This window comes from Eretmochelys imbricata, chromosome 18 (assembly GCF_965152235.1).
Source record: "Eretmochelys imbricata isolate rEreImb1 chromosome 18, rEreImb1.hap1, whole genome shotgun sequence".
Taxonomy (NCBI): Eukaryota; Metazoa; Chordata; order Testudines; family Cheloniidae; genus Eretmochelys; species Eretmochelys imbricata.
The window spans coordinates 21,955,672-21,980,931 of record NC_135589.1 but is presented as its reverse complement, the minus strand read 5'-3'; the positions used below and the strand labels follow the sequence as shown (position 1 = coordinate 21,980,931).

The 25,260-nt window shown below is 48.2% G+C and overlaps 1 protein-coding gene across 1 annotated transcript in view; it reads left to right on the top strand.

Moving 5' to 3' along the window:
- The first annotated feature begins 470 nt into the window (after positions 1–470).
- Positions 471–25,260, top strand: part of CHD5 (chromodomain helicase DNA binding protein 5) — an 81,224-nt gene continuing 56,434 nt past the window's right edge. The window contains exons 1-2 of the mRNA XM_077837592.1: positions 471–537; positions 11,419–11,549. Coding sequence (XP_077693718.1) covers positions 471–537; positions 11,419–11,549 — 198 coding nt within the window. The remainder of the gene's footprint in view (positions 538–11,418; positions 11,550–25,260) is intronic.

Here is a 25,260-nt window from a genome sequence, read left to right as displayed (position 1 = left end):
TGTGAAACACGGGGACAGGTGTGTGGGGGTAATAGGTGCCTATGGAAGACAAAGCCCCGAATAGCAGGACTGTCCCTACGACGTGGGGGCAGCGGCTCCCCCCAAAGCCGCCCTTGCAGAGCCCGCTCTGTCTGCTGCCTTTCCTCCGCCCCTGCCCCTTCTCCGCAGGGAGCGCCCAGCCCGCCCCCCCCGGCACCCCTGCTCGGGACTGGTGCCAAAAAAAACCAACGATGGGATGCGGTTGCCGGGGTAACCAGACTGGACGTCACAATCTGGGCATGTGTGATTCCGGGGGGGGTGTCGCTGCAGGCTGGAGGGGTTGGGGCTGGAGCGGGGGCGGGAGGAGAGAGAGGCCGGGGGAGGGGGGGAGGGGGAGGGAAATTGCTTCTTAAAAAAAAAAAAACCCACCCAGGGCCGCCGCAGCCATCTTCGCGCGGAGCAGCCGCTCCCTGCGCCCGGCAGGTGGGAGCATGCGGGGGCCGGCGGGGGCCGGGGGCGCGCCGCGGGGCGCGATGGAGAACGAGGAGGAGCTGTCAGGTAGGGGGGCGCGGGGCGCTCCTCGGGGGCGGGCAGCCCCGGGGCTGGGCCGCTGGCGGGGAGAGGCTGCGGTGATGGGCGGCGGAGCGCGGCCGGGAGGGAAGGGGGCTGGTTCCCCCCGGGCCGGGGGGTGGCCGAGCCTGGGGACCGTGTCCCGGGGCCAGCCGGGGAGAGGGGTCCCCTCCGCTCCGGTGTGCGGTCCGCGGAGCCCGCCGCCTTCCCCGCCGGCCCGGAGGCCGGGCTCCACCGGCAGGTACTTTCGGAGCCTCACCTGTCGCCGGGCAAGTGCCCTCCTGGCGGGACTGGCCCCTCGTCCCGGTGTGGGGGGATCGACACCGCTGCGCCCCAGGGTCCTGCCAGCGCCCCGGGGTCCCCCTTCCCCTCTGGTTCTTTCTGCACCCCGGACCAAGAGGCCCACCGCCTGCAGGGGGGAAATAACGCCGTCCAGGGCATGAGGGTGAAAAGCTCTAGAGGGGTGCGGAGCCGCAGCCCCATTCACCATCAGCAGCGGCTGTGGGGGACTCAGCACCTTTGAAGGATCTGGCCCTTAGTTCCCTCCTGTGACTTCTTCTTCTCTTCCCTCAGTGCCTAACATCCCTGCCTGGCCTGGGTAGCTAAGGCCTAAATAACTAGCTGAAACCTCAGGCAGAGAGAAAATTGGAGTGGTTTTTAATTTTTCCCTACTTACTGTACTGGTTCTTTTTGTGTTGGAGAGGAACTGACGCCACTCCTTAGAGCTAAGCAGAGTGAGGGCTGGAGCAACATATGCCTTTCCAGAGTGTAATTGGCTTTGTACCTGGGCAAATAGCCATTTGTAGACTCCTGGTGGGGTGTGACAAGGGTCTGTCTGGCCTGATTCGTGTTTTATGCAGGATTCCATCTCTACATCTTCCCCACTAAAGACTTTTTGGACCCATTCTTTGATATCTGTGGTGACTGTGCCTAGAGACCCTTTTCCTTGGAAGTTTCCCTCTTAAGTGTCAGGTACTGCTCCTTGACCTACCATCTTCTGAGGATTTGAAAAATCTTTTCCTTACATTTGCAGTGTTACCTGGAAGGGATTTACAGATGGGTCATGTGCCTCCCTTGGTCTTCTCTTTCCCAGCCTTTGTATGTTTACCTCCCTCATTCTCTCCACTGACGTTTTACCTATGATTCTTGTATCACTTTTACTTCCCTTTGCTTTTCTTGAGGTTTCTCTATATCGTGGGGACTGTCCAGGGGGATTATTAAGGCCAACAGACTCATTTCAATGAAGCCTAAACCAGATTTAGTAGTTGAAAGACTTTTTTATTTTCCTGTTTTGTTTTTCTTAATTGGCCCATTGATTGCTTTACCTGGCTGTACCCGGCACATTTGAAACCTACCTGCTGAGCTGACAGAAGTGCTGAGTACGTTTCAGATAGAAAGCAGCTAGCAGACATTTCAGGTGCATCTTGGTAGAGGAAAAGAGGGCAGGGAAATAATGAAATAAAGGCTTAACTTATTCAGGGAGGCTTATTAATTGTAAGACTTATAGCTGAGCACTGAGAGATGGATTTCCTTAGTTGTGACATCAATAAATATAGTAATAATCTGTCCTGCTATTTGGCTAGAGACCTTACTTGGCATCAGGGGCATGCTCAAAGGGGTGGGGGCAAGCAGAGGCCCAGGCCCCCCCATGTCAGGGGCACAGAACTCCTCTGGGCCTGGGAGAGCGAGCTCCTGTGGCCCCGGACTGGGGCAGGAGACGAAAGGTCCTCTGGAACTGTGGAGGGAGAACCAGTTCGATCGGCCCCGTGGTTGCGGGAGGGGGGAGGGAGAGCGAGCCAGCTCTGCCGTTGGGGCTGCGGTGGGGAGAGGCAGCTCCTCTGGCCTTAGGGTGTGGGGGCGAGGCAGCTCCACTGGCCGTGGAGGGAGGGAGGGGGGAAAACAGCTCCTCCGGCCATGGGGGGCACACAAAGTGCCCCTCCCCCAAGGCAGCCAAATATTTATTCCTGGGAATTCCTAATATGTGGCATCCTCCTGCAGAACGGCACATAATTACCTTGCTAAGTCTGTGTGAGGGTCTTCAGCAGCGCTCCTGTTTGTGTAGGTCTTTGTTTTCAGGTTTTGGGAAAAAGTTTGTGCTTGTACATAGAGGCTGATATTTTACAAACCAAAACTACATCCACAAATTAAAAAACTCCTATAGCATCTGTTAAAGGAGCCACTTTGGCCAAATTCGTGCTCGCGCAAATGGCTAAAAGTCCATATGAGCCAATGGAGTTGTACTTGCCTATGCCAACAGGGCCAAATGTACCATTCTGCAGGGAATCCGCACCAGGGCTATGTGGCACTTAAATCTCACTGTGCTGGCTGCTGCACAAGGGTGAATTCTACCCATAGTGAATTTGGTCCTAACAGCGCCTCTCGTTTTCTTACATTGCTAAAATAAATGTTCTCCTGAGCGGAAAGCCTGAATGCAGCCCATTTAGTGGAGAGCAATGGTATAGGAGTGAGTCAGAGTTCCTGAAAAGTAGGGGCTGATAATGCTACTTCTGACAAGCCCGAAAATCCAGCAACCCCCGTGGTGAGGCGGTAATAAGGGTACCTGGTGCCAATATCATGTGGACTGTCATCCATAAGCGATTGAGATTCCAAAAGCCCATCAAACATATTTCATTTAAAACATGAGGGCAGGAGTGAAACACCCATCTTTACAAGCTGCACAGCTATTCATCTCCATCCTGTCCTTAATTTTCCAAAGCATGAAGAATTCTTAATGTCTGGCAGATGGATGCCTCCCCATCAGTGTCAAGAATGGATCTATTCTTCTTCCTTCCCAGAAATGACTCTGGAGGAGATTATTAAGATCTCTCTGGTTTTTACTCTTAATGCACCTGACTGAAGTGCAATCAGAGAGGTAATCAGAGCCCACAATAGAGCCATGCAAATGAGTGAGTGTGAGTTTGCATGTGCTGGAGAGAGATGAGAGTGTGGTAGATTAACATGAACTCAGTAAAATAACTTGTGTCCAGCTGTTTCCTGTTAAAGATATTAGTGCATCTCAAATTCACCTGCAAAATCTATCCCCATTGCATCCTCTCTCTTCCTGATTTTTCACTTCAGTTACCAATAATCTCCATATGCAGAATTACATTTACTGATTATTCTTTGTATGGAGGTGTTTAAAATTTGCAAATTAGCATGTTTTCCATACACTGATTACAAAACACGTGCTTTTGGTGAAGATAACTCTGCTTTGAAGTTATGGAAAACATGAAGAAAAAACGAACATAAAGTTTCCAGCAGAGAGAATGCCAAGTTGTTTCTCACTCTGTGAGATTCTCCATCTTGAAAGCAGTAGGTATCACATCTGAGTTAGTGCTGCTTGAATTAGTATTGACTTGGCCTCAGGGCTTGCATCTCCCTCAGACCAGGGTGTGTTGTGCAGGTCAGGGGTACCTGGGTTGTAACAGCCTGTTTCCTGCAAGGGTGTTTTGGTCCTGAAGTTTCTGTTCACTTTGAGAAGTGGGGTCAGGGACAGGTCGGGGCGATGGATAGGCTGGCTTAGAGGTCAGTGACAAATATTCTCCGTTCCCATCATCTTTTCTCCATGTCAGTTTGTTCAGTTGGATCACAATGCTCAGGATGTTGTTTAGGTCTCGGTGAGATGTATACCCAAGAATGAGAAGGCATGAGGATATATTTTTATTAGGGTCGCCAGGGGGATCCAAATGAGCTTTATGGTAGGACTGTAGCTTTCACCTCTCCATAACACATCACACATCGGTAGAGCTGGGACTGGCTCCTTGGTCCGTTCAGTTAACACAGGTCTTCACAAGGATTGCCCTTGTGTTCTTTCTAAGTGACAGCTGGTCGATAGAGTTCAGCAGTCTCTCTCTGGCCTGTTTCTCAGCCATGCTGAATTGCACACTTGGACGGGGGGGCTCTTGTCCCTTCTGCACAGGAGTTGGTGAGTCTCTGTGCAGTTCCTAGCAGATGGCATGCTGACCAGGTTGTAGCTGTCAAAGGATAAGCAAAGAACTTCAGTGTCCAGGGCTGCTAATGCAGCAACTTTCATGAGCATGAATTTCACTGAAAACCATTGTTAAACTTTGAAGAGTTTTATTTCCCCTTGCAAAGAAAGTTTAGTTCAATTTTCTTATCAGTCGCTGGCTAGATAATTGTTCCCCTTCTCTAATAAAAATGGAACACATTAATGCAGATGCTGTAGGGTTGTTGGATTTAAAATCCAACCCTGAGGGGCTGGCTTTCAGCTCCTCAGTGTGTGTGGGAGTTGGGGAAGGAATGAGGGTTGTCACTTCTTATGAAAGCCTTGAAAGGGAGCATAGCTCGAAACACATGTATGGACCTGGTGTCACCCTGCACCCCTGGCCTCCATGAAACATCTGAGCAGTTTAGCATCTCTATCCATTCAGTTAAAACAGCAGCGTTTCTAACTTTTGGGAATTCCTGGCTTCCCTTTCATAGATTTCGTAGAACCATAGATTCCAAGGCCAGAAAGTACCATTGTGATCATCGAGTCTGACCTCCTGGATAGCACTGGCCAGAGAACTTGTCCACAATAATCCCTAGAGCAGAGCTTTCAGAAAAACATCCCATCTTGATTTAAAAATTGTCAGTGATGGAGAATCCACCATGACCCTTGGTCAACTGTTCCAATGGTTAATTGCCCTCACTGTTAAAAATGCATGGCTTATTTCCAGTCTGAATTTGTCTCGCGTCAGCTTCCAGCCATTGGATCGTGTTATAATTTCCCCTACTTGTCTGAAGAGCCCATTATCAAAGATTTGTTCCCCATGCAGGCTCCTTCCCTTGCCTTCTTCTGCAGCTGCCTGGCTTATGCTCTTCCCAGACCTTTGGCTGGAGCTGTCATTTTCTGAGAGAGGCTGACCTGGGCCAGTTCGGCCTCCAATGCTGCAGCTTCCAGCAAGTGACTGTGATTGTAGCAGATGCCTCTGCTTCTTTTGGACTAATGAGAGTGACCTGGTCAGTATTTTATCTTTCCATTTCGTTCAATTAAAAATATCCCAGCAAAATCGGGGCCAAGCATTCTCGCACAAGCCGTGCAGGAGGGAGAGCTTGTAGGAACAAGGAGGCTGCTCCTCCACTATGGAGATGGTCTGTCAGCAAGGGAGGAGTTGGTCTTTCGCTAGAAACAAAACAAACGCATGTAAACCGGAGGGATGGTCGGGGTGAAGTCTCTGCAGGACACTTGTATTGCAGCACCAGATGTTTGAACATGTTGTTGTTGTTTTGGAGGGAGGGTAGATTGTGTGTGAGAGAGAAACCTGAATGCTGCAGTGCATGAATTCTGGATTTGTTAATGCTGGAGAGTTTAAATCCACTGAAAAGCAGGTAGGCAGGGCGTGCAAGGTGTTTTTCCTCTGAACGGTCACAGCTGCTGTCAGCTTCTTTACTCTGGTTCAAGGTTGACAGGCCATTGCTCACAATCTTGCGGTTAAGTTTAAGAATCAAACTCTCTTCATCACATGCGGTGGAATCTGCCTTGCGATTTCTCCGTGCACTCAGCAAAGTCACTGGATGTCCCTGGGGATTTTGTTTTTTACTGAGCCGTACCTTTGGGTTGGAGCTTTCATATCTATGAGAGTCATGTGAGTGAGCTGCTGTGCTTGTGAACAGGAGTGTGGAGTGAAAGGGTTGACTTTAAAAATAAACTTGGTGCACATTGGTCTCCGTTACTGAGCAAAACAAGGTTCTGCCCAAATGCCTCAGTCTCCTGGTTGGATGTAATGAAAGTGACATGCTTAGTTACTGTGCTTCCAGCGGTAGCACTAACGTCTCTCCCAAGCGCTGTTATCCTCATTTTGTAGACGGAAACGCCAGTGGCTCCAGTTTCCGTTTGCCTGGAGTGGAATGGGCAGCCCACAGAAGATCTAGGGAAAGGTTCAATTAACACAGGTCTTGCAGATCAGGGGTTGCTCACCTTCTGGCTTCACAGGTAGCTTTTGGTTCCTTCCAACGGTCTGTCCAGGTTGTTCATATGTGATACAAGATATTCCTTTGTCTTTCAAAGCCGTCAGCCCTGGCTGCATTTGCTCAGTCTCTGTCACCTGTGCAAGGTCTCCAGAAGCTCACGAGTCGTTAGGCTACCTCAGGCTTGGAGCATATCTCTTGTAAGCTGAGCATGGTTGGGTTCGGTCAGTACTTGGATGACAGATGTAAAACCAGGGGAAAAAAAACAAATGTTGCAGGAAATGGTGCTGGTGTTTAAGTAGGTAGCTTAGCTTCCTGCTATGTCTGCACTGAACCAGTGCCCCAGTCCAGAGCCAGGGACCACTCTGCTGCTAAAGGCTGAGATGAGATGGGAAGCCAACAGTCTTGACCTCTTGTGCTCATCTAAGATCCCATCACGTTTTTTTTTGTCAGCATAAGGGTGTTAAATGCAGTGTCCTGGCCAAAAGTCAGTTTGGGAAGATTGCCTTCCATCTCCCTAAGGCAGAGTTCCAGCTGGAGAAGTTATCCCTCTGAATAGCAGAATGGCTATTCCAGATATGGGGGGAAGTGGTGCTTGTAGGCACAGTCTGCAATGCGATTTGGGATCTTTTGAGATTACTCGGCATTCAGCAGAAGGGGTGGGGAGGCAGCTCTGTGCCTAGCTTGCTGTTTGCATAACAGGTACGTGCACTGAGGAGCAAGGATATCTTTGCCTGGATTCATTCCCCACCCTTTGACATCTTGATCATTAGGAACCAACGCTCAATAGTAAACCGAATCTTGCAATGACTGACTCACAACACAAACTGCTGTGGGAAATGCACAAAAGAGGCCAGAATGTTTCTCGTTGTACATGGAATCCTGGGCTCCAGCTCCATCGAGAAAACTCTTAAGGCTTTAAAACTTCTTTTCAAAGCAAACGGCTCTGTTGTCCCATTGTGAGACTCGGGTCCGTGGGGCTGTCCCGTCGCTACTACATTTGTATTGGGATACAAAGCCCCCTTCCCTGCCCCAAAAGGTTGTTTTTTCTGTGCGGTGTTGTGAATAAAATCAAGCAATGCTGAATGGCTTCTATATAGAGCCTCATGCACCTGATAGAGAGGCCAAGAACTCTGATCTGGTGCTTTTTAGTGGAGATTATTCTGGTCCTGTCAGAGGTGAGGGAAATGTGTTGCTTGCAGGGCATGGTTCTGTCAATTGTCTAATAAATTTCACTGAGATGGAGCTAAGCTGCTTGTTTTGGCAAAGTCTAAACTGCTGTGTTTTGAAGTCGAACACAAAATCTGTCCGGTCTAATGAGATTGGAGAATTATTACCGTAGAAATTTAGAAATTCAAAAAGAAAACAGAAGAGTACAACACAGAACTGGATCTTAAGGAAATGCAACAATTTGACAAAATGCCAAAGCTCATTAGTAAGAATGTCAAGATTTGGAAGATAATGATGACAGGAAAATAAAAGGGTACATTGCAATTAGTGACGAGCTTCTTTGCCTTGGTGGGGATGTAGCGGATGGATGAAAGCAGTAGAGCCGGCATGCTTTGAGCGGACGCTTCGCTTTGCTCCTGTTCAGGCGGCTCTGGGTCTGTCCAGGAGTCAGTGGGGCCATCAGAGGGTGTGCCGAGGGCAACAACCAGCCTCTCCCAAGACATAGCATCGCTCTTGCCTTCAGTGCTGCAATATGCAGCCAGAGGTAGATGGGGAGGAAGGAGCTCAGAAGAGAGACGAGTTTTCTCTCTTTTCTTTGATTTCATTGAATCCATTTTAACAGGATCTATTTCAAAAGGCAAAGGGTAAACAATAAAAAGCCAAGTGCTTCCTCGTTACCTACAAGCCCAAATCAGCAACAGCAGGCAGCATATTAGAGGCGTCCAGACAGTCCCGGCCCCCCCCTCCCCCCCCGCCCTCTGCTTCCGAGCAGGCCAGTGGCGGGGGCTTCGTGGGCCCGGGCGTCTGCGGGAGAAAACGAGATGATCCTTCTGCTTTGGTGCTGCATGCTGTGGTGCCCAGCCCCAGCCCCTCCGGGCAGTAACAGGAATACTCAGCCCCCTGCATCTTCCAAGCCCTTTCCAAACTTCAGCCCTCACGAGCTCCCTTGGGAGGCAGAGAGCAAGCGTCCTTAGCTTCATTTTGCAGATGGGAAAGCTGAGGCCGTGAAGGTCAGTGACTTGCCCCAGCAAGGCCACGTAGGGAGTCTGGATGAGGACCCGCGAGTTCCTTGCTCCCAACCCCTTGTTCTGTCCTCCAGACAATACATTTATTATTGAAGGCTGCAAATGATTCTTTGCCCCCTTTCATCCTCCTGCAACTCCCTACCTGCATTTTCTCTCTCTTGCCAGTAACACCTTACATCATTGAGACAGAGAGGGCCCTGAAACCAAATCCTGTTTGTTCGGTAGCTAGTCTCTCACCCAGCTTGGATCGTGTCGTCCATGTCATTTTCTGGATCCCTGCAGTAAATCCCACAAGGACATCTCTCGGTGTGGATGGTTCTCTCTAGCCAGAGCTGGAGTCTGCATTTTGTGCTGCACTGAAAACTCACCTACCCTGCTGGAAATGGAGCTCCAGTTCTCTGGGAGCTGGTTTCTAGTGGCACTGCTGTAAGAGCAAACAGAAACTGCCCCTTCCCACTGCATTGTGCTGAATGCTGGAACAATTCTTGCCCGCTTGCTGGGGGCTGCCATCCTGCTGAAAACCAGGCCTGGCATATGACCTTGGTGATGCAAAGGGAGGTTAGTGTCTGAGCCTAGAGACCCCTTTGCATGATCCGCCTCTGATCCTGCGCTAACCATCCAAACGGCGTTCCTGTTTAATACCCCGCCAGGGTTGCGAAATAATAGCAGTGCACTCTTTTGAACACCAAAGCTCTTCTTCTGATGGCCAAAACAGTTGTGCGGCAGGCTGGAGATGAGGTTTCAGGCTCCGTGCATGGGCTCTTCCTGCTGGCAGTGTCCACAGTGACGCATCCAGGAGAGAGCTCTTTACGCTGACACCTAGATGAAGTAATGAAGATACTGCTGTTAATTCTAGGCTCTGTGGAAATGACCCCAGCCCCGATCAGTTTACAAAACCCGAATTTTGAGCCTAAACGGCCTGACTCATATTATTTGAGCCTTAAGCGCCGAAGAGCTGTGTGCATGATGTGTGCTTGATTCGAACAAGTCTCCTCTTTGTTTGAAAGTGCTGTAGCCATGAACCTGGGACTCAGGTCCTGCAAATACTTCCTATCAGCTTAGTGCTGAATGCCGTTCCAGACGTGCACCCTCTGGCCTGCTCCTGGGGGTAAGCGTTACGCCTTGTAGTAAGCTTTTGCAAGGGTTGGGCCCCCTTTTATGACCTAGCATCCATCAGAACCTGCACTGTGACAAAACTGAAGGTGTCAGATACCACCAAATACTGTTGCCGAAGACTTGTGACCGAAGACTTGTCCGTGGCTGAGCAATGCTAATTCCCTTTGAAGCCAACGAGAGCAGAGTACCGGCCTCGTTGCTGTGTCGCCTCTAGAACGCCACAATGGAAGCAGAGCAGCTTCCTAAGAATCCCTGACCCCGCAGCAGAGTGGCTGGTGAGAGAGATTGAGACCGGGCCCAGTGCATGCTACGCTGGTACTGGGCAAATGCGCAGCAATATGCCATAGCAAATGGATTCAGGTCAGAACATATAACTGCACCAAAATTAGTTCTCTGTTTTGCATTTACTCTTTAACTTGGCCCACTCAAAAATCCCTCAGTCCCTGATTTCCAGCTACCACGCCGGGCTGCTGGGTAAGAATCCCTTTGCTTCCTCTAAAGTACGAACATTTATCTCTGGCTGCAAGCTGACTTTCCAGGTCCCATTATTTAATCCAAATTTAAATATTAGTATCAAGTGCTGCTGTTCGTTCTGCCTGTCTTCTACCTGCAATGATCCTGTCCTGTTATCGGTTTCCCAAACAGCCAGCTGGGAGCTGACCAGCCATTTGGCAAGTCTGCATCTCCAGGATTTAAAGACACCTGCACTTTGCAGACCTTGTAGAGCAGCTTTTTCCCCCTGCTCTGTGTCATCACAGTCACCCCCAAAGTGTCGCAAACTGATTTCTGGTGGGAGGAGTGTGCAGCAGGGCAGGGGGTGTCGGCAGAAACAAAGTGTCTTTTCATACAAACAGGAACGGTGATTCGATGGATAATCGTGATAATTACTAATAAGTGGGAAGAGAAACACAGGGGAAACAATTTGGGGACTAGTTTTTAACCCCATCCTCCGATTTGGTGTCTGCAGTGCCTTCCACTTGAGTTTGCACACCAGTTACACGAGCACAGACAGCCGTTTGCACATGTGACTTGGGCAGCAGCATGTACACAACGGGGTCCATGAAGATGGAAACCAGGGCTGACACTTTGAGACTTGCCTCATGCAGATCCTTGAAAGACATTAGCAGCTAGTTAAGTGCTGGCCTGGTAGGCAACTAATGCTACTGCAAGGCTATGTTTACACTACACAGCTACAGCCGTGTGGCTAAACGTTGTGCAGTATAGCCGCTGTTTGTCGGCTCTCCTGCTGACAAAAAGCTCCCACCCCCAAAGAGCGGCGTTAGCTTTGTCAACAGGAGAGCGCTCCTGCCAGCAAAGCACTGTTCACACTGGGGCTTGTCGTCTGCAAAACTTTTGTCTTTCGGGGTGTGTGTTTGTGGTTTTTTTAGCACCTCTGAAAGACAAAAGTTTTGTTGTTCAATTGTCAGTGTAGACAAAGCCTAACTTGGGACAGCTATGTTAACAGCTGGACGTGAGTCAGGCAATAAACAGAAACTTGAGCGAGGCCACATGTCCTTGTATCCCATAGGCTGATGGAGCTGCTTGGCCAATGCTCTCCCATGGGGTCAAACACAATTCCCATACTTTGTGTATCTGTGAACCTGGCTGTGTAACATCTCACTTTCCTCCCCCTTTGTGTCGTCTCCAGAAGAAGAGGATGGAGTGCTGGAAGGGCTGGAGGAATTTTATCCAGAGGAGCAGGTGACTGCGCAGAAGAAAAAGAAATCCAAAAAGCTGAAAGAAAACAAGACATCCAAAGTCAAGAGAAGGAAGAAAGAGGTAACGTCTCCCGCTCTCAAGTGAGGCTGGCAGGCAGCTGTTGGACTCTGTGTACAGGCTGTATGCTTGGGATAATGGTGCTGGCCTCCCTTGTGGAGAAGTCGGTGGTCTAGGGATGGAAAAGGACTAGATAAGAGTTAGGTATTTACTAAGGGGAACTAATTTGATGTGTGACGGGGGACCTGTTTCTTAGACTTGGGTGATGCCACAGCTGAGCCCGCAGATTGGCAGTCACTCCCCTGAGTGCCTGGAGAGGCTGAGTGATATAGTGAACTGGCACACAGGGCTGGGAGCAATACCTGCATAATTCAAATCCTGGCGCTGACAGCGACTCACTATGGCCTTGGGTGAATCACTTAACTTCTCTACCTCAGTGACCCCACTGGTTAAATGAGAATGGTACTTGCCCACTTCCGAGAGTCTGTGACGGTTAATTAGCCAGTGTTTAGAGCGGGCTTTGGAATGTGAAGGTTTGAGTATTATTATTTATTAAGGGTTCATTAGTGAGTGATGCTCCCTGGCCTTTGTTAGGCAGGAGGTCCGACTCCGTGATTACAAGGATCCCTGGAAAACCTGACGCTAAGCGCTGGAGTTTCAGGTGTGGATTTAAACGCTCTAATTTACATGCCCAAGGTTGAAAACTGAGATTACAAATGTTGTCTCTTCCTTCACCTGGTCTCCACTAGTGCTGCATGTGTCTGAAAGTGGGGGCGGGGGGGGCGCTCCTTTGCATAGAATTACCCAGAATGCTCCTTGTTAGCTGCTGTAGGGTTGAGCTCTGGAGATGCACAGAGGTGAGTTGGTGGCTGCTGTAACCCCTCCTCTGCTTAAATAACTTCCACAACAGGAAGATGCTAGGTTCAAATTTGTGGGTTTTGGTTCTGAGACATGGATGGGCTTAGTCTGTCTAAACGGCTAGGACGATTTATGTGACCAAAGGGAGAAACGAACACCATATGGGTGTAAAGAGTGAACCTGGGGAAATCCAGAGAGACCGAGTTCTGAAAATATCGGTAAGAAGAGTTCAGTCGACTCGGGCTAGTTTGGAGGGACCCTTATTGACGCGTTCAGTGGCTTTGGAATGGGACCGGTCCGGTGTGTTCTCCCCTGGAGCGATTTCTGGGCAGAAGGGTGGGGGTTTGGCGCTGCAGCAGTCGGTGGTTTTCCAAGGCCGTGTTTGCCTGCTCCTCATGTGGTCGCTTGGTCTGGGCGCTGTCCTAAATGAGGCCTGTGGCAGAGCATGGAGCGTGTTGGATGGAGGAAGCTGTATGGCTCAGAGAGGGCTGTGCTAAGGGCTTCTCATGCAGAGAACTGTGGAGGTGGGGAAGGTGGGCGAGGGGAGGAGCCAAGACTGGGACCTCATGTTTCTTCAAAGAAAATAATGTAAAACGGAATCTTTTTATAAACGCTTTCTTGGCTGCGCTTCGTGCTCATGCCACTGGGAGGGCAAGATTCACCAGTGCACGCTGGCTACTTTCCCCGCTCCGTCGATGCCAAGTCGCTTGTCAACCTGGGTTGACTAGCCAGTTAAGGTGGGGTTCTGGCTGCCTGGCATTGTGGAGCAGTGCCAAGCATCCAGAGGGTACTGGCCCTGGCCCTGACCATGGATCTGGGGAGACTCTGGCCAGAGCCGTGTAGAGTAGGAAGCCTTCTTCTAGCCTCCCTTCCTCCTCCCAAAACTCAGTGCTCACTGCTTGCCCCTCCAAATGCTTTGTTGTAAGGACTGTGGAAAGGGCTCTCTGCCCTGCCGGGTCCCAGGGACCATAGTTTGTACTTTAATGTTCTAAATCCCAAGCCCTGCACTTTGAATTCAAGGGGCAGCAGATTAGTCTGCTTTTAATTAGCTCTGCCTGGTGTGGTTAGTTAATTTCTCATTTGGAAGCTAAATCTTTCTACAGAAGTAGGCACAGCTGGAGACAGGTACTAATTTGGGCAAACACTGATCTAGTTCTGCCAGTAGTTTAGTTTTTCTTGAGTCCTAAAGGTTTTCACTTTGAGGGTGGATTGCAAAGAGAGAGAAGGGCGCAAACAACTACTAATTAGTGAGAAGACACACAGGGTGGAAGGGGTGAGACTTTCCTTCCTAGCTGATCATTTGCAAGGATGATTGCATTTTAAAGCTTACCAGCTGCATTCGTACCCCTGGGTGTTGTGCCGTGATTGCAGATTCTGTCACCAAATACAATGTTTTGTTATGCAACTGTGATACAGTGAAAGACAAGGGCATTAATCACTGTTCTAAAACTTTCCTATTTCTATTCCCCAATGTTTTGAAATTCTGTTTATTCTAATATGTTCTTTTTAATGCTGGAAATATGTCTGATAAATGTGATTGCCAGTCTTTAATCTTGTGAGTTGTATGTGACAGGCAGTGAATAATCTCACACTTCACATTCTGATCCTATATCCCACACTTTATATATCAGATATTGAGCTGGCAATTAGGCCTTTTAAATGGAGTGAGTTGTAAGCGTGAGAAGCGTGTCTTCTGGCATCTCACATACAGAGGCGTTAAAAGAAGGCAGAACCAATAGGAAATGGAGGTTTTGTCAAACAGGCTTTTGCATTCGTGAGTTTGGGATTTATAGTATCCCAGTTAAAGACCCATTAGATAATTATTACAAACGATGATTATCAGACACCCCATCAGACCACATGCAGCAGTACAGTGCGCTGATATGTATAATAATAATAATATCTGTGTTAGGATGATCTCCTTATCTGGTTAGTAAACCCCTCCTGCCAGGGATGCACACACTGCAATGCAGCACCTCGTTGACGGTTTGTCCCCGGTGGCAGACAGTAAATCTTTGTGGCACATACTGTACCAATACTGTTATCTAGGGACTGTCTCTCTTAGGGATGAAATGCAAAGCGACATGTTGGGAATGTAACCAATGTGATGCTGTTCGGAGAAAACAGCATGGTTTTGAGGTTTCTGTGGAGACAGGATATCGAATGACAGACCGTCCATTTCCAGGGTGTCTCACAGGCAAGAAGTGGGGCTGGGCAGGATGTGCTGGCTTCTCAGGATGTGACATTTGGAAGGATTTGGGGAGTGTTTTTTTTTTTTTTTTTTTTTTTTTAAAGAAACCAGATTCTCAGTGAATTACTGTCCCAGTGAATTCCCCTCATGCAGCTCCCAGAGGATCCACTCTACTCCCAGAGCCCTACGCTGCAGCGTCACTCCTGGCCCCGAGGGATGCTTCCCCTCTGCTCCCTGGGCTGTGTGCTGCCCCTCAGGCCACGGCCACACTACAGACTTAAGTCGACTTCATGTAAGTTGACATCAAGCCTCCAATTTAAGCAAGTCGATCTTGCGTGTCCACACTAAGCTCGTTGTGTCGGCAGGTCTTGCACTGACCCATGGAGCACTGCACTGTGGGTAGCTATCCCACAGTGCACATAGGCAAGTGGAATTTTGGGTTGGGCTTGCAATGCCTTATGGGACCAAAACATTGGTGCAGGTGGTTATGGGAGTATGGCGTTTACAGCCTCCCATGGTGCACTTACCTCCCTCCCTCCCTGAAATCAACAGCAAACAAACCAAGCCTTTTTCATGCCTTTTTTCATAAGCATGAGTTAGAGGCCATAGCACGATAGGCATGGACTCTGCTCAGCTCTACACTGTCGTTATGAGCATTACAAACACCTCGTGCCTTATCCTGCAGTATTTATGCAGCCGATAGAGGAGCCAACGTGCTGAACAGTGTGATGCCACGCAAGAAGCCCTGCTGGAAGACACAGAGCGGAGCAATTCGTAGTTACTGGCAACAGTCACGCATCGCCTTGACCCCGTGGAGCACCGTTTCTGGGCCTGGGAAACAAGCACCGACTGGTGGGACCGCATCGTTATGCACCTATGGGATGACGAGCAGTGGCTGCAGAACTTTCGAATGCGTAAGGCCATTTTCCAGGAACTGTGTGAAGAGCTTTCCCTAGTCCTGAAGCGCAGCCATATGAAAATGAGAGCTGATCTGACAGTGGAGAAGTGAGTGGCAATAGCTCTGTGGAAGCTTGCAACGCCAGACTGCTACCAGTCAGTGGGGCGTCAATTTGGAGTGGGTAACTCTACCGTGTGATCTATTGTGATCCAAGTTTGCAGGGCCATTAACAGACTTTTACTAAGAATCATAGAATATCAGGGTTGGAAGGGACCTCAGGAGGTCATCTAGTCCAACCCCCTGCTCAAAGCAGGACCAATCCCCAACTAAATCATCCCAGCCAGGGCTTTGTCAAGCCTGACCTTAAAAACTTCTGAGGAAGGAGATTCCACCACTTCCCTAGGGAACGCATTCCAGTTTCACCACCCTCCTAGTGAAAAAGTTTTTCCTAATATCCCACCTAAACCTCCCCCACTGCAACTTGAGACCATTATTCCTCGTTCTGTCATCTGCTACCACTGAGAACAGTCTAGATCCATCCTCTTTGGAACCCCTTTCAGGTAATTGAAAGCAGCTATCAAATCCCCCCTCATTCTTCTCTTCCGCAGACTAAACAATCCCAGTTCCCTCAGCCTCTCCTCATAAGTCATGTGTTCCAGCCAGGTCTTCCCCCAGTCCTTCCCACTGCCCCGCAGTGATTGACCTCTCTGCTGGCTGCCCTGGGAACCCGAAACATATTGCTGAGGAGGGTCATATGACCACTCTTGTGGCTTCCCTGTGCTTCCCCATCAAAGTCATTTTTCTGTGGGGAAGCAAAGAAATCTGCCGGGGACATAAATGCTGCGCATGTGCAGTGCCGCAGAATTCCCCCAGGAGTAATAGAAGTGGCATGTCTGTGGGGCAGAACCAGAACGACTGTTCGCCTCCCTTGTTTTCTGGTATGCTTGCTGAAGCTCCTTTTATACTCATGCGGCACTGCTGTGCGTCCCTGCTGTCGCCCTTCTCCCCCCCGTGCCCCGCGCAATTTTGGCATAGATGTCAGCATTTCTTCTGCTGGATTGGAGCTCTGCCTGCATTGACTCTTCTCCCCACCCAGCAATCAGATCCACCACCTCCTGTGTGCCCCGTGCTGGAGCGCGTTTGCGGCCTTGAGTCTCCATGATCAGCTGTGCTGGCGAGCTCTCCACGCTGATCAAACAGGAAATGAAAACTCAAAAGTTCCCAGGGCTTTAACAGGGGCGTGGCTGTTTCCTGGGTACCTGTCTGACGGGCTGTGGAGTTGAAAGCGCTCTCCAGAGCGGTCACAGCGGAGCACTGTGGGACACTTCCTGGAGGCCAATTCATTCGAATTACACAGTGCAGTGTCTACCCTACCCGATGTCAACCCATGGATGTCGGATCAAGGGCTAAGCCTCTCGTGGAGGTGGAGTACAGAAGTTGACTTTACAGGCTGCATAGGTTGGCGGAAGGGACTCGGTAGTGTAGACACAGACATTATTAGATCAGCTTATGTTGCCCTAAGTTTGTAGCGTAGACCAGGCCTCAGACTCCGCCGATGAAAGACCAGGCCCTGGATGGGAGCTGTGCTCTCGTCATGCTATAGCGCGGAGGGCAGAGGGCCCCTTCTCTGCGGCTGAATGTCCAGGGGCCGCCGGGGTGGCGTGCCCCTGTACTTGCATGTGCCAGGTTTCTCTGAACATAATTGCCAGGCTGTCAGATACCCCAGCTGCCTTTTAACCCTCTGTAGGTATCTGTGGATGCTGGCAGCGCATGGGTGCAGTGGCAGGCCAGCGATGAAAGAGTTACGTATCTCTGAGTAACCTTCCTTCTGGAGTGTTGCTGCGGTTGGTTGAAGGACCCAGGCAGCTTGGGCTCACTAAGCCACGGTCAATGCACGTCCAGTGTCCAGCGTGGGACATGGAGAGTGATTAGGGAAAACAGGAAATGTGGGTTGGAGAGAGGGAGGGGACGTCAAACAATAAACACAGCTGGCTGGTGCATGGTGCGCAGGGTGAAATGAGCTTTGCTTGGCTCAGCTTTCCCTGCCGTTTAAACTGAGATGCTCACGCCTTTGACCTGGCTGGGCTGGTGATCAGGATCCCAGGGTGAGCTCTCGACTTCCACACCAAGAGCCAGATTGTGGCAACCTCCCTCCTGAGGGAGGTGGGCTCCAGATGCCATCGCGCCCCAGCATCACCCAGCCTCAGAAGGGGATGAGCCTGGGATGGTCATAGGGAGCTCTCGTACTAGATCACTAGAGGGAAGTGGGGTGGTAAAGCTGCATGCTGAGGGACAGGCAGGCAGGGCAGGGACAGACACAGCTCTGAGTAGCGCTCTCTGGTCCAGCCACTTAATAGTTTACTATAAAAGCACCAGAAGGGTTGTTCTCCTTACATCAGTGACTCAGGTAACCGCGGGTCCAGCTGTTGATATTTAAAGCGCCAGCTGTCGGTGTGCAGACAGTATGAGCCATCCCTCTTGCATGTGAATGTCTCCATTTGCCTGCACTGATGGCTCAGCTGTTCCCTATTTAGCGCTATCCTGTTTAGTGCAAAGGGATTATTTTTCTTCACCTCAGACCCAGGCTGGCTGGCGACTTTCTCCTGATACCCTTTGAAGATCAGATCAAGATAACACTGCAAGGTCGATACGATGACCCGGAAAATCATTCACAAGCGTCACACAGTTCTAGTTTCCTATTTTATTAATGAAAGTAAGGAAAGCTGGAGCCCAGCGCTGTGCTGCCGAGACCCACTAGTGTCTGAGTGGAAATGGGTCCTATCTATTATGTAAGAGACAAGCGGCTCAGATGGGCCAGGACATCTCAAATCAAGGGACTTTAATTGTTTTGGTAGTGAGCAATGTGCCATGGAGCTGTTGGAGTGAGGGATGTGTGAGCTGCTCTGCACACATGGCTTGGCATAGTGTCGTCAGACTCATCCCCTTCTGCAGGTTGTTTGTTTCGTATTGATCATATTAATTAATATATTTGTTTCTGCGCCTGTTAGCATGTTCCCATTTGATAAATTATGCTGGAATTTGCAAACAACAAATTAGCAGCTACTGCATTAGTATATTACAGCTCGTTAGAAGCAGGATTGCTAGTAAATTACAACGCTGCCACTTGGATTCTGATAGCGTTCTGATTTAGGGCACTGTCCTGCACCTGGAGTCATTCGGGCAGAACCTCTTGCTCATACTGAACCCCACTGATTTTATTTGGACTTTGCATGGGTATAGGTGTCTGCTTGTGCTGATCTGACTGCAGGATTGAGCCCAAGTGAGCAAGCTTTCTGGGATCTGATGTTTGCTTAGGGAAACACCTTCATTGTTCATCTTGAAACCACTGTTTCAATGATCGTGAAAGGTGCTGGACTGTGTCAGACTCAGAAACTCTTAGCCCAGCAAGGAGAAGGCCTTTCTCCGCAGCAGTGTGTCTTAGCTCTGCCATGGAGTGACCACTTTCAGGGAATTCGTGGCTCAGCCTGGTCTTGGCCTTTCTGCTAAGGTGCCAACAAGGGGCTAATTCATACTAATTGCTGTAGTATTTCTTGTGATGTGTTTCCTGAGCAACTAGAGATTGGGTAGAGTTCTGCAACTCATTACCCACAGGTTGCGTTTGTCTCAGAAGTGACTTTGGACTGCTCCTGACTTGAGCTGGATTTGAACCAGGATTTGGATATGAGGCAAAAAGCTCCATGTTGAGTTTATTTTACTCAAAAACGTGCTTTCTGAGTGCTCCATTCCAAAGCTGGAGGGTGACAGGGTATCTCAACCTCATTTGGATTTTCAGTGGAATGTCCTCTAGTCTGAGGACATTCTAATAGCCCTATTAGAATACACGTTTGTCATGGGGCCATGTTGCCTTTACATACAGGGTGCTGCTTGTTGTCTGATGTTTCACTGAATGCAGATGAGTTCCCAGAAGCATATGAAGATTAAATTAGTGAAATGTGTGCAGATGAATTTCAATATCCTATTGTAAAGGGAGGTCAGCAAGTATCAAATATGCAAGCCCAGTATAGATAGTAATTTCCCTATCCCTTTCATTGCCAGACTCAGTGTAAATGATGCTGTTCTCTTCAAGTCACCCACCCCACTCTCTAAGAGGAGATCGTCTAGACAAGGTAGCACATTAAAATGCTTTTGCAAGTGCCTGGAGCCTAACAGTCTGTTTATTTAAAGAACATGGATTCAGACTTGCCTTTTATTGTCCAACAGACTTTGGGAAGAAGTCACAGTCCAGCAAATACATAATTTTTTGTGGTCATAGTAATGTTCTTTCTTTGCTTTTTATAGACACAACACAAAGCCCAGCTCAGGTCATCAACCTATCACATCTTTTCCCCCTTAAGCAGAGCAGAGACCTTTGTAATGTGCGGTTTCAGAGAAGTAGCCATGTTAGTCTGTATTCGCAAAAAGAAAAGGAGGACTTGTGGCACCTTAGAGACTAACAAATTTATTTGAGCATAAGCTTTCGTGAGCTACAGCTCACTTCATCGGAATGCATCCGATGAAGTGAGCTGTAGCTCACGAAAGCTTATGCTCAAATAAATTTGTTAGTCTCTAAGGTGCCACAAGTCCTCCTTTTCTCTTTGTAATGTAGTTTCTCCGCAAAAAATCATCTACAACATTTTCTCCCGAACTGATTATTTTATTTTAATAGTGCCCTGCCTAAGACTATTTAGAAGAGGCACCTGGAAATAACTGCAGCGTGTCGCACGTATGTTATCTGATTGATTACTTGGTGCAAAAAAGGAAGAGAAGAGAAAATTTGATAAATGTCTGTTGCATTCAATTTTTATTAACTCCTTGTGTGGACAGCATTAGTCTGATTTGATTCTGGCTGGCATAAAGCTTGATTGAAAGCCCAGTAGAACCAAGGGAAAGACTGCCCTTGACTTCATGTCATTGAGTCACATTCTTAATGGGCATCAGAAATATATGTGCAACAATGAATGATAAAGAAGTCCAGAGTTGAGGCTGCTTCTCCTAAGCTCCTTTATTGATACCTGCTAGGTAAATGCACATTCTGCTGTAAATAAAGTAGACAATTGGAATTCATTGTGGATGTGTAATACTGAGTATATGAATGGAGTGCAGACTTCTGCACTTGGCTGCGATTTTTAAAATATTTAATCTGTTAAAGCTTTTATTTAAAAAAAAAAACACAACTTTTTTTGACCCTGAAATTTTAAGAGGAGCATTGTTAGCTCTTAGTTTTGCATGCATTAATTTGTAGAATGCCTTAATGTGTATCAGCTATGTTGCAACTCTTTAGAGTCTATTTGCCAGTAATATTCAGTCATGAGCCGATGGCAGAATTGATGCAGCAAGTGCTGAGAAGATCTATTTACATAAAATAACCAGCCTGCAGTTTGAACCTGAACATATGTAGATGAAGGTCCTTGTCAGACAGGGAGGCAGAGAGAGAGAGAGAGAGAAGGGATTTCAACCTGTACTGCAGCAGTTACTATGGCAACCAATTATTCAGTGCTAAATTATAACTGTTTATAACATTGGTAAAGAGGAAGGCTCAGTTTTGTTTTAAAAGCTTGAAGGACCAAAAATCAGTAATGGCTGCTAGGCAAGGATGCTTCCCTAGCGTTAGAACATTTGATTTTGTGTATTACAATATGAAAATCCATCTGCCCACCATCCTAGACTGGCTGAGAATGCCCCAATATGGAGGAACAGAGAGACACTTGATCTGGGGATGCTGAACAATTCCAGCGGGCTGGCTGGCGTCATGTTCAGACATGTACGGATTTGTCCTTCAGACAACAATGCAGTTAGAAAATTAAAATGTGACACAGGGCAAAATAACGCACAGCAAAAAGAAGTGTGCAGAGGTTGTGTGGGTTGTTTTTTGTTTTGGATACATTAAAAAAACAGTTGTTGGCTGTTCAGTAATATTTAAATGTCTAGTAGTGAATTGGTAGAAACAAGGTTAAATCAACTTTATTTGTAACCTGGTGCAAGGTCTCAGGCCAACAGGGAATCAATTTTAACCTCTGTCTAGAGTACTTATCTGGCCCTTGTTATTGTAAGCCTTCCTTCCTTGTTTTCCTCTAATTAATTTCTGGTCCCTAACTTCACTCAGGGATTTATTTAAAAGCCCAGCTGTTTGCCCCAGTTTAGGCTGAAACATCCTCAGACTGACTGTCCATGGTCATGCCTCCCACACTGCTCTTGCAGCTTTAGAGTCTGAACATTGACCTGTAGGCTGTGATTGGCTACAAGGGAATACCTGAACAAATAATTGTGAGCCGTCCTCAGATTTTGTTATAAAGTATAAATGTCTGGTTCTAAAGAGAAAAATAAGATGTCCCTTCTTGTACTAACCCGCCAAAATGTAGGCAAGGCCTTTCCTTTCATAGACACGCTGCTGAATTATGAGTCTCTCCTCTAATGGATGTGAATGGTATCAGATTTCTGATAGAAGGAAATGTTTTATTGGTGACAAGATGGTTCATGGGATGTGGAACTTTCCCGTGGAGGTGGCTGGTCTAAATCACCAGAGTGGGTCAGGAGTGAGCCAGAGCTTTTCCCACCCGCTGTTTATCTGGTGGTCTCAGACCAGTTCCTAGTAGGGTGATGTTCATATAATGAAAAGCCTTTGCCAGCACTGCCCCCATCCCAGCTGAGTAGCCAAGGATTGAATAAAGAAAAGGAGGACTTGTGGCACCTTAGAGACTAACACATTTATTTGAGCATAAGCTTTCGTGAGCTACAGCTCACTTCATCGGAAGCTCACAAAAGCTCATGCTCAAATAAATTGGTTAGTCTCTAAGGTGCCACAAGTCCTCCTGTTCTTTTTGCGGATACAGACTAACACGGCTGCTCCTCTGAAAGGATTGAATAGTTATGGAGGATGAAGCACGCCTTACCCTGGGGAATAGGCCAGGACAGGACTGAGCGAGAGCAGGGCTAAACGCACAATGGTACTGCCTGGGTGTGGCTTGTTACTGTCACACTGTACCTGGCTATGTGGGACACAGCTTAATGTTTTGTAGGAAGAATCTACATTGCTAAATATAATGATTGGCAACGCTTCCCCCCCAGGAGAGGGGGTCGTCCATGGGAGTTTCAAGACAGAACTCATGGCCCCTGGCTAACTGGTCCCCTTTGCACTGTGTGTTTTAATCACAGCTCTGTGTGTCTGTTGCTTTTTCAAACTATCTTCCTGCCAGAAAACCTCAGTGGAAATATTAGCCCTGCATGCACCTTCAGATCAATCAGTCCTTCTGACTGCGTGGCTCCCCTCAGTTGATTATTGCCAATAAATGTGACTGCTCCCTATGGCAGACACAGAGCAAAATCAAAGGGTAAGTTCTGGGTAAGGAAGAAATATGTATATGCACTGTTAGTGAGTGCAGAAGGTGACCTCTGGACCTTGAGGCCTTTGGCCAGCCAGGGGTCAGCCAGCAGCTGCTAGCTCTTCTGGGGGCTTGTGACAGAGTCCACTCACTGCAAGAGTGCATCCTCCTGGCTGGGCATGGAGTAGCAGTTTTCTTCCCTTCCCATACGGCACCCCCTGCTAATGGTCACTCAGTTGTGGTGGTGGTGTCTCTTCCCGCAATTCACAGTGCTCTCTCTTTGTGACTCAGCCTCTGACTAGGTCACCGTGCAATTCCCCCAGTTCTGGGGTATCAAAGTCTTGCCAGACCAGCTGTCCAATGTCCTGTGCCACGTCCCAGGGGTTGGTAAGGGAACCCAGGCCCCCCCCTACACTGGATTCCAGCCCCGGGATCCTATAATTAGCAGCCAAGGTCTGCCCGGTCCCCCTCTTTGCTGCAGCTTCCCTGCGCTTCTTCCTACCCTGCCTTCTCAGACTTCCTTTCTCCCACAGCTCCTCTGGGCTTGACTCCTCTTCCAGGACTAGGATCCCAGGGCTTATTTTCACCCCGGGTTTCTTCCTTCCCAGCTCTCTTCTCTCACAGGGTGACTGCAGCCTCTGACCCTGCAGTCTTTCTGCGGCAAACTTCCTGGCTTTATACCATACCCAGCTTCTCCCCTAGCGGGGCTTCATTGGCAATTAGCCATTTGTAAATCCGCGGGCCTCCCGTCAGGTGCAAGTGTGAATGGTAATTGGCCTCTTCTGGGCCACCTCAACCCCTTCAGGGCTGGTGTTGGTGAACACCCCATCACGAATCCTCCCCTTTAAGACTGCGACCCTTGGGGGTACAGATGCCTTACTGTCTTAAAAATAATGAAACTACCAAAAGAAAGTTTGGGGTTCTTTTTATTTGGCTTTTGAGCCTTTAGACTGCACTCTGGTCACATTTTCAAGATTTTCTGTGCAAACATAAGAGCTAGAAACTGTATATATACAGTATATGTGAGAGCTGAGAGTCTTGTGTGATCACCTGACTCCAGGAGCTGAGACTTTAAGGAGAACACCAAATATCGTGAGACTCATGATAAAATCATGAGTGTTCACAACACTGCTCCTTAGCAAAGGCTAGGGCAAAGATTTTACAATATGATGTGTATGTGGGGGCGGGAGGGCTGTTCTCTTATCCTGCTGGTCACCGTCAGATTGGAATTATTTGGGTGTTGCATTCTCTTTTTAACCTTCTCCTTTTCAAGGAAGAACTAATGTTGCACAAGGGGTTTGGCCTTTGGCTACAGGCCGCCAGTGGGGCTGCTGGCCTCCCTGCCTTTCCTTCTCTCCATTTGGTGATTGCTGTTTTCTTTTCTAGCCTCTTTCACGTGTCTGCTCTCTTTGGACTCCTCTTTACTTAACACAGATGAAAGCAGAACAGTACCATTGGCTCATCAACATGGTGCTGGGTCCTGATGGCTGTACGCAGGTAGATCTATCCTTGGGTTCAGAGGGACTGCAGGCGAGCCCCATAGACTCCATGACAGAAATGGGAACAGGTGAAGATACTGATATGCTGGCAACTCAGCGCTGTAGGAAACCTTATTGCCCAAAGTGATAATGGATAGAATTTCTTCTTGCTCCCACACTGCAGAACTTTGGATCGTATACACCTGGGAAGGGGCCTGGTGTGGGGTCAAGAGAAGAGTGAGGTGCATAATGTGTCTGGACTGAGAAATGTAACTGATTTACAGCGAGGAGGTCTTGGGGGTGCGGGAGAGCTGTGGTGCTGTCAGGGCAGCAAATAACTGAGCTGAAGAAAAACTAACAAAAAGGGTGTTTGATAATCTAAGTGATGTAACACAACTAAAGAAATCCTGTCTTCCTTAGCTCCCATACTTGCCATATGAGAGTGACATTTTATTTATGCTAAGACATAAACAAATACAAGGCAGAAATCCATAAATTACCTTGTTTGATGTCAATCAGAGATGTTGCAGAACTTGAAATTTTAGGATCTTTTAGAAAAACAGTTAGCTGTCTCTGTCTATGACATAGCATATGTCACTGCTTAGAGCTGTTGTTTTATTTCACACATCATTCAGTTTTTTAATATATAGATTAATTTAGCATCCGTTGCTATCTATTTACTTGTCTATTTTATACCATCACCCATCAGAATAGTACCTGGGTGCGACCTTGTGGTAGTCCCTGCAGCATTTTGTGAAAATACATATATACTCCTCACAAAGGATAGGCAGAATAAACATCCCCTTTACATGACTAGGGCGAAACATCCCCACTACACACACGGTGCAGCATTGACAGTAAAGTAAGCGTATGATGTACCATTTACAGATGCATTGGACAAGACAGCAGTTTCCAAAATAAAAGTCATCTGTGTTGCATTATTTTCCATTTAATTTATATGTAGGCATTTCTATTAGTCCTGGGGGAATTCTGCGCCACTGCGCAATGCAGAATTTTGCAGAAATTAATG